This window comes from Microcebus murinus, chromosome 6 (genome assembly GCF_040939455.1).
Source record: "Microcebus murinus isolate Inina chromosome 6, M.murinus_Inina_mat1.0, whole genome shotgun sequence".
NCBI lineage: Eukaryota > Metazoa > Chordata > Mammalia > Primates > Cheirogaleidae > Microcebus > Microcebus murinus.
This window is the reverse complement of record NC_134109.1, coordinates 110816914-110835147: the sequence shown is the minus strand read 5'-3', so window position 1 is coordinate 110835147 and position 18234 is coordinate 110816914. Positions and strand designations below refer to the sequence as shown.

The following is an 18234-nucleotide window of genomic DNA, read 5'->3' as shown; positions in this document are numbered from 1 at the left end:
AGCTTGCTCCTGTTAACACTCTCAATGGGCTGTAGCTTGGTGGCTCTCTGCAGCAGTGCCCAGGCCAGGAGCACAGAGGGGCTTGAAGCTGAGGAGAAGGAAGAGTCGGTGGGGGAAGCTGAGCTCAGAGCCCCCAGGCCCTGAGGGGCACAGGCCTGGGACCTCAATGCTCACAGTGGCCTCTGTCCTAAGCATCAGGTGGCATGAGTCGGGCAGGGCCGGGAGGGCTCGGGTGAGGCAGACACCTGTGGCAGCTGGAGCCAGACTGGACTGAGATGGAGAGAGGCAGAGGGGTGGCCCTGTCCAACTACAGGGCTGGAGTGACTCCAGATGGACCCCTGGGTCTTCGGTGGAGAGTGGTGCTAGAAGTACTTGGTGAGGGAGAGAGTGGAAACATGAACCACAGCTTTGCAAGTTTTTGCTCTATTTTTGACTCCAGCTCTAATATGGGCTGGTGAGCAATGGGTGGTGGTGCGGGGGACAGACCCAAGCCCCTCCACTGCCCTTCCCCTGCCCCCGCAGATGAGTTGCTTCTCTAGAGAACCCCGGGTCCCCGCAGTTGCAGATTCCTTAGAAGCCCTCCCAGCCCCACTTGGACTCTTAAGCCGAGACTTGCGGCCAGGACCGCTCAGCCTTCCTGCTGCTTCCACCGCGCCTGCCCGAGGGGAAGGGAGCTGCTGGACACGTGCGCGTGCAACGGGCTATCAGGGCCCTCACGGAAGCCGGGTTCTGTCCAGGCAGCCTGTTTCCTCTTAGAGGTTTGCCATTTGAGAGAATTGGATCTTGGCAACCAACTGCTTCCTGCCCTCTACCCAGTGTAAAATCCAATTTTTAGGTTTCAGCGGTAATTATCTTGAGCTGCTCTTGACGACAACTTGTCTGTCATCTGCGAACTGCAGTTTGGGCCCCTATGGCACTGATGAAGGTCCCTCCTCACATGCGCGGGCTCACTCAGAGGGAAGCATAATTGGCTGGGCCTTGGCGAGGAGGCAGAGAGCTCCTGGAGCAGGAAGCCTGACAGCCTCAAGCACCGGGAGCTCCCACACCAGCTCACCTCAGGCAGGAATGAAACCGAGATTCTCTGTGGTGTGGGTTAAAAGAAGCCACTCTGTAGGCATGTGGCTGCCAAAGCCCCTCCATGTGTCCGAGTCATCCTCTCTGCATCCCAGAGTCAGGGGAGGTTGGGCTCACTGAGGACCCACGAACGGAATTCCCAGGAACGTGTCCCCTGTTGGGTGAGGCAATGGGGGCGGGACTAGGATGATTTTCTCCAGGCTCTCCAGTTATACCAAGGAACAAAGGAATCCCACGGAAACACAGAAACTCAATTTATTCTGGTCTGTTCCACCTCACCTGGAGTCTGGCAGGGCAATACTGAGCTGGCCCCACGATCCACTTGCCCATACCCTCTCAGGGCTCCGGGTGGCCATTTGTGCCGGCAGACCTTTGGGCAGCGACTCAACCCCGGTGGACTTTCTCTGTGACCGCCCAGACCTAACTGCTTACTTCTTTCTTCCGTTCCTTTCCGCCAGAAGCCAGCGTTTTGTTGTGACAACTGGGAAGGTTCCCTAGGCTCTTCTCTGGCAAGGAGGCCGGAGAACTGCAGCGGGCAGAGCCCATGTCTCTGGGGACTGCCTGTTTGGTTTTGTTGCTGACTCTTCCTCCTGTGCCCAGGCAATACACAGAGCTTCTGGGTCCACACCAGTATGAGATCTGCTCCTCAGCAACACAAACTTGCAGTCCAGCAACCACTTTTCTGGAATATGCCTTAAAACCAATGTTTGCTAACCTCAGGGTGCTTGCTAGCAGAGAAGAGCAGAAACACGGGGCTGGAGACATCGGAAGGGTCTGGAGCTCTAAAATCTGGTCTAAATTTAGGATCTACATTTGCTCTTTCATCCATTGTCCGCCGCTGCCGCTGCTGACTCCTGCCTGCGCCGGGTGGCCGCCTCTCTTTTGCTGAAGTGTCCACACGTGGGCTTTTCTGCCTTCGTGAGGACCCTGTGTATGACCACATGTCTAAGGGACACCGAAGGCATGTGGATTCTGCAGATGATGCTGTGCACGGTCCTGCCCTGCTTATACCTGCACAGCTCTTCTGATTTCCTCTGGGGAAGCCAGAGCCTCTCAGACGCGCAGCCGACCCAGGAAGCCTGCAGGTGACTGGTCACCAGGGGGCGATCTCACACAGCAAAGCTGCAGCCTTCCAAGGCGTGCGGAAAGCCAAATGCCTTCACTCTCCTTGGGGCCTACTCTTCTCAGATTAAAGAGGGACTAAAGAGAAAACACAGTCATCTGCAAACATTGTTTTTAAGACACATTCCAGGAGAGTGGTTGCCAGAATGCAGGTTTGCGTTGTGAGGAGCAACTCCCATGCTGGTGTGGACCCAGAGGCTGTGTGTGCTGCCTGGGCGCGGGCGGTGCCCGGTGGTGTCCACGGCGAGCGAGGGTCCACAGTGCAGAGGGCACAGGGGCTGAACACCATGATTTCCTGCCTCACACACTGGGCATCCAGCTGGGGGGAAGAATAACCACGTCTACAACCAAACCCTCCCGAGCATGTCTATGTGGAAAGTCACTGAAAGGACGAGCATTTGTCTGGTTTTTAGTATATATTAAAATGAATTTATTTACACAGTAATGATGCCACAGAGTACACAGCAAAGTACCACAGCAAACCACAGGGTGGCGCCACTGGTGACGGAGGGGACCTGTCCTGGATAGATTTGTACATACGTTATAATTGGTAAGTAGAGAGGTGACACTCCTGAAAGAAGAGCAAGAAAAACAAGATTTTCGAATACACAGAGTGTGGGCATAGCCAAGGAGGAGTAAAAAGAGACTGGAATGAGGATCGTTATGGTTCAAAACACTGAGCATGGTGACATCTTACTTCTGCCTTCATCTCACTCCAAAATGTCCTGCATATCGTCAACAGAAAACCCGGCCTAGCGCGTTCACACAGGCCACTCTTTACAAACTGGTAAGTGAAGGGATAAGCAGGTAGTATTTGGAGCAAGTTTCTGAAGCAGTGTGGTCTAAGCTTTCAAAAATGCTACCCTGAAGCCAGGGCTGGGTCAACATTCAAGCTATCATGAGTGCAGACATACATCCTAGCCACATATGAAGGGCAAAGTGTCCTTTCTGCACAGCACTGATATTCACAGCAAAATATATGACTCTGTACTTCCGCTAGGTTAAAGTTTCCAACCTCTTGATTCCCTGAAACTTACTTGATTAAAAAAAAAAAACAACCATGGGAGTAGATAGGATGGGTGGGACTAGAAGCTGAGCTAAACTCAGGCTCTGTGGACATCCGGAGTGTTCCCGGCAGCAGCCTGTGCAGAACCTTCTCTGATTCCGAACCGCGGAGGAGAGGGTGTCTGACAGCCGTGTAGCACCTTGTACCTTCTGGGCACTTACAAATATTAAATGATGGTGATGATGAATGGTAAACGACTCTGTAGTAAGCTTTATAAAACAAGTACAATTTGTTAAGAAATTTCCCAAGAATTCTTTAAACAAACCTATTAAAACTACCATGTCTCTTTAAAAAAATCCCTGCTGTCAGGGTCACGTGGAAACGGTGTCCCCAGCTGAGGTCTGCGCAGCAGCCACAGTCTGTCAAGGGGAGACAGAGAGTTCCTTCTTCTCAACTACAGGGGGCTTTGTGTCTGCCCAGGCTTTCATCCTTCTCCTCCTCCTCATTTTTTCTTCTAATATACAAAATGGACTTCTTAAAAAAATAGGTGCTTTTTGAGGATGGGCTTTATTAGCTGAATACCTTGACATGGAATGTGTGTGAATCCCCCTGCCCACGGCATCTGTCACAGCTCACCCTCGTCATCGTAGAAGCATCAGGATAGAAAGGCTTGATTTCTTTGGTATAATCTCTCCTAGCATCTCGCATTGCAGCTCTTCTCACACCCTCGCGGCACTGTTTTGGTCCACAGACCCCGCCTTGGGCGCTGCTTCAGCACGGACAGCTGGATTGCAGTGCACACTTCGGCAAGAGCAGCGCTTGGCTTGGTGTCGGCACAGAACTTTGGGCCTTTGAGGACATGAGCTTCAGTGAAATAAAACTTATTAGTTTTATTGGTTTCATGGGCAGCCATCCTGTTCACTCACTGGGCTGGATCAGAATTTTCAGTCCTTATTAACTAGTGAAGGTATGAAAAACACACCAGACTTGGCCCAGGGTGTCAAATTCTTGTCACCCCTCTTCTCCAAATGTTATTTTATCTACACATCTAGATCATTTGAAATGTAGTACAGAATCTTGAATCTATTCCTATTTCTGGGACTAGCCTGTATTTTTTTAGATCACTGGTGGTAAAATCTAGAGGAAAACCCTAATTACAGGTTACTAGTAAAGCAAATGTCAGGTTACTTCCCAGCACCAAAGTATTCATAACTCAAATTTGGGAAGCTGGGTGTAATCTTCCTATGCCCTACTATTTAGTAGGCCCCAAAGATCTTTCATGCAAATTTTACAATACTAGAAACTTTAAAATACAATTTTAAGTAGTTTTAATCCCAGAAATGTCTTTAGTATTTCTAGATGTTTAGATCTCTTGGCTTAAGAGTTTTCTGTGTTCAAAAGTTTATTCTGAGTTTGGAAGCAAAACTGGGCCCATTTAATCTCACAAAGGGAGGCTGCTCCAACTGTTAGCATCCTAACAAAGACACTTTTAGGCCTGGCATCAGTAGGTTAGGTGGGCTGTGTGCCTGTGCACCCCGCTGCCCCATACCTCACCTGCTCATCTTCTGACGGCAAATCTTGAAGCTCCTAGCCACATTCCTGGCTTCCAATTCTAATTCTGCCTGGGGCTGGTGGACCTCATTCATGATTCTTATGTTGTTCCACAGGTTACGGCTGGTCTTGTTCTCATCCTGTTGTTCTTTATGAATTAGTTTCTGGGCATCATATTAGTATACATATACCAAAAGGGCTTTCCCCAGCCAGCATGGGAGGCTTCTCAAAGTGCTAGTCCTCTTTGTGGACTATCCGCTGACTCTCTTCCTTCAGAGACTAGTTCACTTTCCTAACTAAGGCACTCTGCAGTACATTCAGTCTTGCTCTTGGCTACTCCAGCCACTACCGTGTTTCTCCAGCACCCAAAAGTGTCACAGAGATTGTTCATGCTCATGTGGCTTAAGGAAAAGTTCCAATAGAAGCTTAATTATTCAAATTTTCAATATAAATGGAAGAATCTATAATAAAAACTTCAATAGAAAAGAAAAACATTTCTAATCAATATGGAAGGCAATAACTTGTTGATACTTGAGAAAACTTAAAGTGCTATACTAGTCACAATCCAAAACTCACATATATATATATTTATAAAATATGTGTGTGTGTATATCTGTGTCTACAGAGGGTAGGATTTCTTTCCAGTTGATGAATAAACTCAAAGATTCTACTATGATTCAAATGAAAATGTAAAATAGTTGTGATAATGTTAGATTGACTGATTTTTTTATGGGAAAATATTCTGTGGATCATCTGAGATAGCACTTCTTGCCTAGAAAGACATTTCTCTATTCTGCTATAACCTTTAACACCCCCTTCCGTGCCCACCTCACAGTCTACAGCCATCACCCAGAGAAAAATTACTCTAGCCACATGTCTCTGGGAAGCCTGGGGCCCTTCTCTGACTAGTTGGCACTCATCTTTTGCCCTTAACGAATCAGAATATAAAAACAGTACTAAAGACATCTGACGTGAAGAGGTGCTTGGTTTTCCAGTGCTATAAGATAATGATAGTGGAGGTGTCCTGCTTATTATACTATAGAGTTAACACATTGACTGCCACACTAGAAAAAAATTTTTTTCCGTGGGGCCACAGTGTTTTATTGTGAAAATAGAATTAAAACTTTGAAAACAAAATGATCCTTTCTAATTTAATCAAAAATTTACTTTTTATTTTTTTCTGTGCATGAGTTATATGCAGCTTGAAAAATAGTTCTCGTGGCTCCCAAAGTGAAGAGATGTGTGAGTTACATATGCTTCATGAGGCCCTGGGCTCAAAACTAGTGTGAGTTAAATACAACTCACACGGTAGTTAATGTGTTAAAGGAAGAGTGGATCCAAATCACAGAAAAATAAAGGAAAGAAGATAGAGACATAGAGACATAACAAATAGAGAAACTGGGGAACATTCTGTATCAAGTACGTAACCTCATTAAATAGTCAACATTCAAATTTACATGGGGCAAGGCACCACGAGAGTGACATTGAGAAGGTATGTCTCAATATGCAAACCGTTTGCAGGGGCTGGGGTGGGGCAGTTTAAGGGAATGTGCTGGCCGACACGGTCAGTGGTCTGTGTGCTGCCACTACAGTGCGAAATCAGGCAAGGAGTTATGTGCACATGGGCTTTGCTAACATGAAGCAAAACCAACTTGCCAGGCGAGGTGCAGCCGTGCCACAGGACATGGAGAGTAGACTGCTGGCCAGCAGCAGCAGTGGCCACTCCATGGCTATTCCTAAGGGCAGAGCCCTGCCCTCTGGCGGGGGGAGGCAAGACTCTCCATGGGCCAAGCAGCCCTCTTTCCTGGAAGTCCTACGCTGCTGGCCACGGGGGTAAGGACATCCTACATGTGGAGCCTCACATATCCCATTCTCTTAAAAGAAAAAAATAAGAGCAGAATAAAGTACATTCTTCTCCTTTCTTGATCCTCTTTGATATAGGTGAATCACATGAAAGGCTGGTAAAAATGTTAAAAGTTTAACATTTTCCAAGGCCACTAATGTGCTATCTAAGTAATACTGCACAACCAGTCCTGGCTTTGTGGAGACTCGGTGCTGGCGGGGGAAGGGCCCAGGCTCCCTCCCGACCAGGCGCAGAGAGCGTGTCTGCCAACCCCACCGCAGGCCGCTCCCTCGGAGGCCTGGCCTCCCAGCACGCATGTGCACACACACGGACACTGTTCGAGTGACTCTTGGGATTTCAAGGATGAAGTAAACAGATACTCACAGTTTTGAATAAAATAAGCATGAGCACGCAAACAGGTGCGTGCACACACGCCTGTGGAAGGAGCGCTTGTCTCTTAGCGCAAATATGTGCCAAGGAAGAAGGGGAGGGTTTCTGTAGATCTCGCTTCGGGTGAAGTTGTAACATAAACACTGTAATATACAGCTAAAAAATACACACAAAAATTGCACATGTATCCATAGGAGAGGGGCACAGGCCCCACGCCCGGGAACAGCTCTCATCCACTGCCTCAGCCATCGGAATCCGCAGGAGCCCTGCCCAGAGCCGCCTGAGGGAGAGCAAGGCGCCGCCCATGCTGGAGGCCGTCTCTCTAGAAGAGGGCAAAGTTCTGGGGGGCAGCAGCCTCTCCAGCGGCCTTCGTCCCCTCTCGCCTTACGGCCACCCCAACACCCGCTCTGCTGTGCCCCCCGAGGCGCTCTTAGAGCTCAACTGAAGCCATTTCACTCAGGGCTGCTGCTCACAGCACTTGGTAGACCAGCTAACACTGGCTGCCGGCGTCAGGGAGCTGGCCAGTTACTGGTGGGGACACTGTGACCTGGGCACCGCCAGCCCTGGCTGCCAATGCTGACAGTTTTGACAATAATCAAAGACTAGTACTTTAAAGTCTGTTCCCTGATGGCCCCTAGAGAATTGCACATGCAAGGAAATCATCTCCTCATGTCCTGCCAGCTATTTATGAGCTCTGAACTGCGCTTCACCCTGCTGAGGCATTGGTGACACTGCCTCGGGTCAGCTCTGTAATAGGCCACAGGTGGCTGTCAATCCAAACTTTCTTGGCAAGTGAGGACAGAGTAGAGGTGAAAATGAAACAGGCAGTGGCAGCAGAGGGGAGACTATCAGGGCTGTCTTCCATGCAGTGCACACACTTATAGATAACAGAAATGAAGATAGTCTACGACCCAAGGGCTAGGAACTCTCCTTTTCTTTCTACTAACTGCTGAAGAAAGGATATAGGCCCCGGCAATCAAAACCGGGCTGACGCTAAGGACGGCAGCTCTGCCTGGTAAGGCCAGTGACTGATGCCTCAAAGGAAGGAAGAGTCTGTCGCGAGAGCTGACTGGATGCTGATAGAAGCTGGTTCAGTCTGTCTGTTGCTAGTGAGAATAAATACTTGGTGCTAAAAAGACAGGAGCTATTCAGAATTATGGAGGGACTGGACAAAGGTCACTGGTTCACTGAGTTCATAGCAAAGGAGCTGTCTCTTCAAGGATGTGCATTCTCATTTTTTTTACCTGTATTTAGGGACTATTAGGATGGAAGGTGTTTCAGGAGAGGGCAACTGCATGTTTGTGCAGTTGAATTTCTGTAAAGTTAAGACAGACTCAACTTCTCACTCAATTTGGAGCTCTGAATAACCTTTCTGAATGGACCCACTTGCTCATGGACAGGGATGGAAGATTTCTCTCTCTTCTTTCCTTGAATTCTGTGTGAGTTTTAGGAAGGGGAAGTACGTGGGTGACACGAAGGTGAAAATGTAGTAAAGCAGCATGCAGGACACATTAACGATGTTGCAGGATTTTCACAACACAGCTGAGGGAGTCTGTGGTGGCAAAAGCCAAATACTGAGCACAAAGCCAGTCCTCCAGGCTGACCCCACCCTCCCTGTCCAGGGACTTCTCAGCAAACTTGATCATCAGCAGTGCTCGCTTGATGTCTAGCCAGTTTTGGAGCAGGCTATTCCTCTGCACTAGGCTGGGAGAGGCGGTGAGAGTCTGGAAAAGATCTTCCCGGGGCCCCCAGAGCAGACACTGGAGGATGCCTCTGGCGTCTGAAATGAGGATCCTCTCGGAAGGGTTGGGATTCAGGAGGCAGCTGGCCAGCTGCTGCAGGCCGCGGGAGTAGGGGGAGCGGAGCGGGATGCGAGGCAGGTCTGCTCGCGTGTATTCCTTCTCCTTCAGCTCTGGGTTCTCATCGAAAGGGTTGGGCAGATGCAGCATCTCATAGATGAGGATGCCTGTCTGGAACTCATCACACTTCTTATACTGGGTAGCGGTTATGATTTCTGGGGCGAGGCGGGACTGGTCCCGGAGGATCTCGGGGTCCACCAGATGGCTCTTCTGCTTGGCCTGAGAGAAGTTGCTCACTATAAGCCTTGTGGGGCAAGATGAGGTGGGGCTGGGCTCTGCAGGCCCAAGACCTTGGGTGGTTCCCCCGGGCTGGTAGTGGACAAGCAACAGGTTCTCCAGGCGCAGGTCACAGTGAGTGACGTGGTAGGGTTTGAGGTGTTCGAGGCCGGAGCACAGCTGTAAGAGCAGCAGACAGACTTGCCTTTCATATAAATCAGGGCTTTTCCCATGCTGGGCCAGAGAGTCTCGCACAAAATCCGCCACAGTGAGACAGGGAACCTCTCTGGTGATGACCACGACGTGGCTTCTCTGCTTCTTGCTCGAGACTCCCTGGCTCTCTTTCAGGGATAACTCTGCTTCGGAAGAGCACTCCAAGTTTTCCCCATCAGTTTCTCCTTTTGTTTCTTCTTCACTCTCTTCCATTTCATCCTCTTCCTTCCCAGGGGCATTGGGATCCTCCCAGGGAAGCAGACGGTTGGGGACTTCAGCAAGGAAGTGACCACAGTCCTGCTGGATGTTGAAATGGACAGCCAGACTCTGCCGGACAGCCAAGCTGTGATAATACTGCTGAGATTCTTTAGCTTTGCTCCTACAGATCTGAAAGAAGAAAGCAATTAACACAATTTAAAGCTCATGCTTTCATGATTATGCTTATGGCACATCAAGGAGGAAGAACTGGAAGGTGACTGGTTAGAAACAAACAATCATATAGTGACGCCTTTAGAGAGTCTTGGTAGTCCTATGCTGAGTGACATTAACAATGGCAGCTGTCATCGCCCATGGCTGTCTACATGCCAGTCTGTGCTGAGCACTGTATGTGTACCATCTCTAGTCCTCACACTAAGCTTTCAGAGTAGGCTGAAGATCTAAAAAAAAAAAAAAAAAAAAACATGAAAAACATGCCCAGGATTACCAGTGTGCAAACCTAAGTCCATCTGTCCATCTAATGCCAAAGCTTGCTCTTTCCACTATTCCCTGCACCTCATCTAGAAAACAGAACAACAAGAAAATTAATTTTTTACCTACTTTTTGAAGAGGTTTACAGCCCAGACATACACAGCAGGCCAATAAATGGCTCATAAAGTAGATTAGAGTATTTTATTTCCTCACCCATCACCCTTATGCCAACTTCTCGTCGGTCAGGAGAGTGACATACAAGTCCAGGTAAACTGTGGGTTTTCCTACCTTTAAGGTCATTGTGATGGTCACAACTCAGGCACTCACAGTTCACTGGCAGGGTAGGGGATACAGGGTTGAAAGAATCATTGGTCTGACCTAGTCAAAGCAATCCCAACATTTCAATGGCAGAATTCTGAGTTTTATGCTTTCTCTTAACGGGCCTCACTTAATGCCCAATATTCAGGCAATAAGACCTTTTAAAAAGCACTTCATTAAGTGGTTATGGATCAAAGAAGAGTTTTTTGATCAAAAACATGAGTCAAGTATTCTACATACTGTAACAACTATTGTATTCCTAGTCGTAAAGGGTTATAAAAGCAGAAAGTAAGCAAAATCACCCCCAAATGGGTTACCCTCATGCTATAGACTGGCTAACAATGGAAGACTCAGTCTCTAATACTAGTTCACAGATCATAATAGCCTGGTCTGGAGTCTCTCCATGGCCCTGGTCACTGAGGGATACATTCTTTACTCTTCTCCCTCAGCAGGAGTACCTGCCATAATCTACAGATATCAAAGCCTCCAGCAACAAGCACCCTCTGTAGTGTTTACACTGCCTGTTTATTACAGTAATACAGAAAAGAAGCAAACAGAAAAATACACATTTTCTTAGGAAGATGCAGATGGGTCTCCAGTTCTGAGTAGCAACATGTTCTGATTTCCATTCAAATAGATATTAAAAAAAAAAAAAAAGAAGACCAAAGGCAAGGGAGTCTTGGGGAAGACTCATTCTCTCTCTCTCTGAATTTATTATAGCTCAAGATACCTGATATCAGTGATCAGTGCCATGGAAATATCTATCATCCATCCATCTATCTAATCTAATCTATCTAGATCTGAACAAATTCCTTCAAGTTTTCTACCACATACCTAATTGGTTTGAGGGTACATTAAGCATTTCTGTTTTAAGCAAACTCTGGTCTTGAAACAGATGCCCCCAGGCTGAATTTAAGTTCAAGTAGTATATCTTTTAGATAATATTGTCTTTGGAAAGCTCTGAAAGGCTCATTACATTTGGTGTAATATATAATCATATATGCTCATCAATCATAACATGTATTCTTTCTATATTGGACTATTGGCAACATGTCAAATTTATGTGTCACCAAGTCTTTAAAATTCCTATATTAGCTGTCATTTAGTTGTATAGGAGTTGGATCCAACACATGGCACCATGAATATCATCCCCAGTTATAGTAATTTGCTCAGCATCACATTGCCTGCTGGAATGAAAGTTCAAGGGTCCCAACTCCTCAGTCTTTGAAAAGCCTGTCAAATAATACAGGCAGCCTAGCAGATGCAGCTGGACAGCTGGACTCTAGCTGTCACATTGCAGAAAGGACACTCACCAAGGATGTAAGAGACCTGGGATTAAGCCTTGCTAGTAGCTGTGCAGCCTTGGGCATCTGATTAATTTCCCTAGGTCTCAGTTTCTCTAATGAAGGAATCAATGTCAAGGATATTGAAACCTACTTCATAGGGCAGTTGTGAGGATTAAATGGAATCAAGTACTTAGAGTACATCTGTAAACTACTAAGTTATACAAATGTAACACTGATAATGACTGAAACAGTGGTTAACCTCTTGCAAATTTTTTTTTTTTTGAGACAGAGTCTCACTTTGTTGCCCAGGCTAGAGTGGCCGTGGCGTCAGCCTAGCTCACAGCAACCTCAAACTCCTGGGCTCAAGCAATCCTGCTGCCTCAGCCTCCCGAGTAGCTGGGATTACAGGCATGTGCCACCATGCCCGGCTAATTTTTTCTATATATATTAGTTGTCCAATTAATTTCTTTCTATTTATAGTAGAGACGGGGTCTCGCTCTTGCTCAGGCTGGTTTTGAACTCCTGACCGCGAACAATACACCCGCCTTGGCCTCCCAGAGTGCTAGGGTTACAGGCGTGAGCCACCGCGCCCGGCCTTCTTACAAATATTAAAAGTGATGGAGTCTTATAGAATCCTCATATGTTTTCCAACAAAGAGAGCGAGACAGAAAAACATTCCTTTCTTTTGAGTCCCGACAGCCATCTGCCATTGCAGTGAGGCTCTCTGACCACAGGTTTGAGAACAGACAGATAAAGAGGGACTGGTAACATCCAACACCTCCAAGCCAGTGTCACTGTGTTCTGATCTGAGACAGGAAACCTGAGGCCAGGAGAGAGCGGTGGCTTCCCTGTGCCAGGCCGGGCCGGAGAGCGCTCGCCACCGTGCAGCTTGGCAGCAGAGGCAGGGAAGGCACTCTGATCGTGGTGTTCTGATTGTGTCTACACACACACACACACACACACACACACTTTTATAAGAGCCTTCAGAGCTTAGTGAGCAGATAAGAACCTGGATACTACAGGAAAATTTATGTTTAGCTTCACAGATCAACTCACAGATCAACTTGAGATAAAGGATCAAAGTGACTTACAAAGAAGAAATGATAAATTGTTCCTCCACTTTGGATGGTCTGAAGGAAAATGTCTGCCTAGCCAAGTAGGTGCAGGCAATTCCTTATCTCTTCATTTTATCATACATAGGCTGAAGAATAACAGATTACTCTAGTTTTAAGGGCAAGGCAAAAAGGAGAAGACTGGAGTGTAAAAGAGGAGAAAAAGAGGGATTTTAATTGGTTCATAACCATGAAAACAGTTACAAACCAAACACAGACCTATGGAGATTTCCATAATAGGATTTCACATGATGGGTATCTCATAAATCTTTATTATGGAGCCTGCAACAATGTTAATTTAGGTAGGAGTATTATATTATTCTATGCACCACATAGTAGCCATTTTTCAAATATTAATAACTTGACTCCTTTAGTTTTTTAAAAAACTCAAAATGACCTGACTTTAGATGATAAATTTCTAGTCCAAAAGTTATTTCAAAAAACAATCCACTCTTTTCAGAACAAATGGACATGGTCATTCTGCCAGTTTTTTTCTTTCTTCCCTTACCCAGAATTTTCTCTATGAGGGATCAAAGTAACTTTTTCTTGGCCTCTCATTTTCATTTATCTTTCTTGAAAGGAATTCACATTCCTTCTTTATAAAGGGTAGCTGGCATGAACCAGAGGAATCTCAAGGAATATTCATTACCCGGAAAGCATGATTTCTGCAGGACTCCTAGGCTCCCCCCAATTTTAAAATAGGAAGAAAACTAGAGTAGAATGATCCCATATCTTCATGTACGATTCCTTTCCCTAATGAGAGAAAAGCCACCTCATGTTTGTTTTGGCTATGTTTGGGAAAGCCTGCTTAAAATCATGCCAATGTTGGCAGATTCGGTGCTGTCGGCGTTTTCTGAAAGGGAAGAAAATACTGTAAGGCCCCGAGCCACAGTGACACTAGAGGGAGCTGCAGTACCAATGTCCAGGTGTCATTTACTTGTAAACCGCAGCCAGAGAACAAAACCAGGCTGGTGAAGGTTGAGTCTTCTTGTAAAGCGCACCACAGGGCCTCTTTCTGACAAGTGTTTGGTTCTATGAAGGCGGCAATGCCAAACTCGTGCAAAGGGAGCTCTTCATGCGAGGAGCTCGCCTGTCCTGGCGCCGGCGGCTCTCGCCCCCTTGCCTGCTCGCGGCGCCTGCTTGAGCTGCTTCTCCAAAGGAGTCGGGGGGACATCAAAAGAGACAGCCAGTCAGCTGGCAGGTGCACACTCAACAATGTGAATAACACACTGCTGCGAAAACAGAGGCTTGAGGGGAAATCGGGTACTTGTCCCGGTTAATACAGATCAGTGAAGACAGAGAATGGCAAAGAGAAATATTGATTCCCACCAGCTGAGCAGCTGAGTAAGTATCGGGTGGTTCCTCAGCACTTCCCAGCTGTAAGACACAGCGTCCTGAAGCAATCGGACCAGATTCCCAAACACAGGGAATGGGGACCCTTCGACCACTGACAAATCTACAGAAAAATGGAACAAAACAAAATAAAACCCACCAACCATGCCTTCCAGAATCAGAGCCAAATGACCAGGGCAAAGCACACAGCCCTTGCACACGCCCGGGGCCTAGCAGGGAAACAGCTCAGCTGAGGTTCCTCAAGCACACCGGAAAAGCTTAATCTCAAACATTCATTTCGGTCCAGGGGCTCATTTTCTGTGTTGCTCATGGAAACTGCTCTGCATATCTTCGAGGCAAATTTGCCATTATAAAGCATTCATGTTTGTAATACCCCAACCTGGACAGCTAACTTCTAAAAAGCAGACTGTGAGGCTTTGACTGTGAAGCCCCATTGAAAGCAGCCAGGGAGGAGAAGACAGGGCTGTGTCTAGCACTGCTGACCCAGAACACCCACAGTGCCTGGGACCTATGAGAAGGACGTGAATCTTGTGGCCCTTTCAACAAGTGATATTCAGTTTAAGACAACAAAGTAGGATGCAGGGGGCAAGGTGGACATTGGGCAAAATTAAATGGCATGACTATTGAAGTAATCAGTTGTTGAACGGCGTGGTATTATCCATTCTTTTTCACTTGACCCTTCTTCCCAAAGGTTCCTTGAAGTGCTGGTGTTTAGAAGGTCTCTTTCCATCCTAATTTTTCATTGACACTCTCCTTTTGGCAAGCTAGCTCATGACTTCAAATATCTTGGATACATTGCTGACTTTCACATGTACATGTATAGACACTTGTCTATGTCTAATCAATTACCAACTCCTATTGATTTTGTTCCTAAATAACTTGCAAATTATCCTCTTTTCTCCATCTTTATTGGTATCATCATCATTTGCCTGGACTGCCACAAAAGCTTTCCTTCTGGTTTTCCTGCATCTCACGTGATTCCCTTCAAATACATCTCCCATGTGGCCAGAGAGCCATCTTTCAAAAATAATCCGCTATCTCTTACCTATTTCACTTCCCAGGCCTCCCCATTGCCCTCACAGGATAAAGCCCTGGCCTTGCCTCCCTCTCCAGTCTTATTTCCCATCTCTTTTCCACTTGCTCTTACGACACTGAACTGTCTGCAGCCAGGCCCCTGCTCCTGCCCTCGGGGCTCTGCTTGGAGGCCTCATCAACCCTCGCCTATCTGCCTGAGAGGCTCCTACTCATCCTTTCAAAGCCCTTCTCAGGTGTCACTTCTGTCCAGAGAGGATGCACGAAAGGACGTGCTCCTTTCTGTGTCACTTCTACATCTTGCACATGTCTCTATTATTGCAGTCATCACACTCTGTCTATCTAAGAGCAGATACTCGAATCTTTAGGCCCTAACACAGAGCAAGGCACATGGTACATGTTCAATGTGTCTGTAAAAAATTCTGAGAAAAGGCCACTTCTGATCCCATGTGGCCATAGGGCTTATTTACTCAGACAGGTATAATATATGAACAGCTTTTATGAAACAGATGGAAGTTGGCAAGGTGATAGGGAGGGGTGATGGCAGACAAATCTGAATAACAAAACTCATGAATGACCTGACTATGCAAATGAGTAAAATCTGATCAGTGAGGGCTGTCTGCTGAGTCCAGGATGCCTGGAGGCTCACTGATTTGCACAGCACAAAACCACACACAGTGACATGGCTCTTCATCACTCTATTCAATTTTCTCTCCTTTTCCCCAAAAGAAAGCAATAATTACAAAATACAAGACTCTTCAAAATTATTCTACATTAGCTTTTATTTTCCCATTATGGGCCCAGTGTGCCTTCAGCCTACTTCCAGTTTATCAGCAGGGAATCTCATTTCCATCTCATTTTGCAGTGCCTCAGTGAACCTTAAGTGAGATGGATATCATAGGAAATGAAGTGTAGAGGGACAAAAATGAGAAACATTGAAGAGCACATGTATCATACCATATGTGCTACTTTGTTACATTACACAAAAGTACAACTACCAGGGAGAGCTCCTGCAGAATGAAACCTGCAACTTCTAAACTGATACCCAGTACTTGGTACAATCTCACTGTAAGAACACAGGCTGATTACTGACTGACCTCAATTCCTTGATCTCCCTAGGAGGAGTATTGCTTTACTTGCTGCTATAGATTAAGACCCACATACTCTCAATGCTGTTACAACTGCATTCAAAATAGTCTAAGTGTTTAATATATAAAATGCTATCTGGGCCCAAAGTACTCAGGACTCCATTTTGTAGGAATCTGCTATGAGACCTGTCAGGTAGATTAGGTAATTTACAGCTTGAGTTGCTGCAAAAATGTTCATGTGTCTGAGAAACTTGTTTCAGAACTTCAAAGAGAAATTCAAGAAGGCAACTGTAGAAGACTTTACCATGTTATCTGTGACATACTTACCAAATCCTTCCATTCTTCTACTCAGCATGTGGATCAAAAGAAAATCACTTGTGTTCCTGAGCCTGTAATTTAGGCTAAAAGAATGTTGCCCTGGATGTTCACACTAGAGAAACTGAGGCACAGAGAAGTTCAATAACCAGCTCAGGGCTCAGATTAAGAATTCAATTTATTTGAATTCCAACTTGTGATTCTCAACTATAGCCTCTCACCTCATTAATTAAAGCCATAGCTCCCTTTTCCCACTAGAAAATTCATCTTGACTCCATGTGTACATGAGCACCCAAAGCCTCTCCCTTCTAAACCAATTATCATTCGAGACTCTTCGGCTCTTCTGTCTGCATTGAGCCCTGAAACTAAATGGACACTACCCTCGGAGGGCTACGACTACATGTAGCTGCCTGCTGATCACTTTCTGTAAGGTTTCAATGTCAGAAATATTTATGTTGAATGATGAAAGTGGAAGTGGTTTCTCCTCTAGTTTTTTCCTTACCACTAAGCCAGTATTTAATAGCCTGTGTATATAGTCTGAACAAGTTGTACATTCCTAACAATCACAGTTATTCTTGTAATGCTTTTTCATTTGGCATCTTGCTTTCTCAGCATCTACCCAAATTAGATAAACGAACACTCTGGAGTCAAAAATGCAATAAAAGATGCTGGTCTCCAAAGTTTACCTCTACTTTATTTTAAGCTTTCTTTCTTTCTTTCTTTTTTTTTTTTGAGATAGGATTTTGCTCTGTCAACCAGGCTGGAGTGCAGTGGCATCAGCATAGCTCACTGCAACCACAAACTCCTGGGCTTAGGTGATCCTCCTGCTTTAGCCTCCTGAGTAGCTGGGACTACAGGTGTGTGCCATCACACCCAGCTGATTTTTCTATTTTTTGTAGAGACAAGGTCTCACTCTTGCTCAGTCTGGTCTTGAACGAACTCCTAGCCTCAAGTGATCCTCATGCCTTGGCCTCCCAAAGTGCTAGGATTATAGGTGTGAGCCATCATACCTGGCCTATTACAAACTTTTAATAAAACGTGATTCTGGCACAGCTGAAAGAAAGGAAGCAGCCCTGTAGCTATGATAGGGAAGTGCACATCTTCACTGAATCTTGCTTGCTCTGTGTCTGAGAACAAAGCCTGGACTATTAACGCTTTAGAAGGAGAAGATGCCTACCACCCCAACTTTGGAACTGTTGGAAGAATAATTCAGAAATTTATACTTTTTGCCTATGTAAAATTTTTAGCATCTTCTTCAAAGTAACTCCATCCAAATTTTCTATGTGGTCTTACAGGGCAGCATTTGTTATAAAGTGATCTCATGAGAGCAGTGAAAAACAAAAAGTCCCAGTAAGACTGAGTCATAATTTTGAGGCACAGCAGGGCCAGTTTACTGACTCAAGCATGATATAGTAGGAAAGGTTTTATCTAGGAGTCAGGAGGCATCCTGCCACAAAGCTGATGTTTCTATGCAAAAGTGACTATTCCTCTCTGGCCTCAGTTTCCTCCTGTGTAGAATAGTGGAGGCCCTTCTAAATTGACTTTATTCTACTGTGAAGATTATGTGTTTGGTTGGTGGCTACCCAGATTCTTTGAAAGGGAGAAAAAGCAAGGTAGACTTTATTTAGAGAGCAGGGAAGTTAATTTCATGTTTATGTTAAGTTCTATTTAAAGAGCAGGGAAGTTAAATTAAGAGTTGGAGGCCAGCCAATATGCAGCCCACAGAGACACACAGTCCAATCTGTTGGGTGGTGGCTTGCCGAATCGTA

General features: G+C 46.0%; 1 protein-coding gene across 6 annotated transcripts in view; it reads right to left on the bottom strand.

The window, feature by feature from the left end:
• Nucleotides 1-568: 568 nt before the first annotated feature.
• PEAK1 (pseudopodium enriched atypical kinase 1) overlaps nt 569-18234 on the bottom strand; it is a 285583-nt gene continuing 267917 nt past the window's right edge. For 5 of the 6 annotated variants that reach the window (XM_020286098.2, XM_020286100.2, XM_020286102.2 and 2 more), the window contains one exon: nt 570-9661. In XM_020286098.2, the coding sequence (XP_020141687.1) occupies nt 8498-9661 (1164 nt within the window). In that variant the 3' untranslated portion in view covers nt 570-8497. Of the gene's footprint in view, nt 9662-18234 lie in introns of all 6 variants that reach the window. The other variant, XR_012919812.1, reaches the window with a different exon arrangement.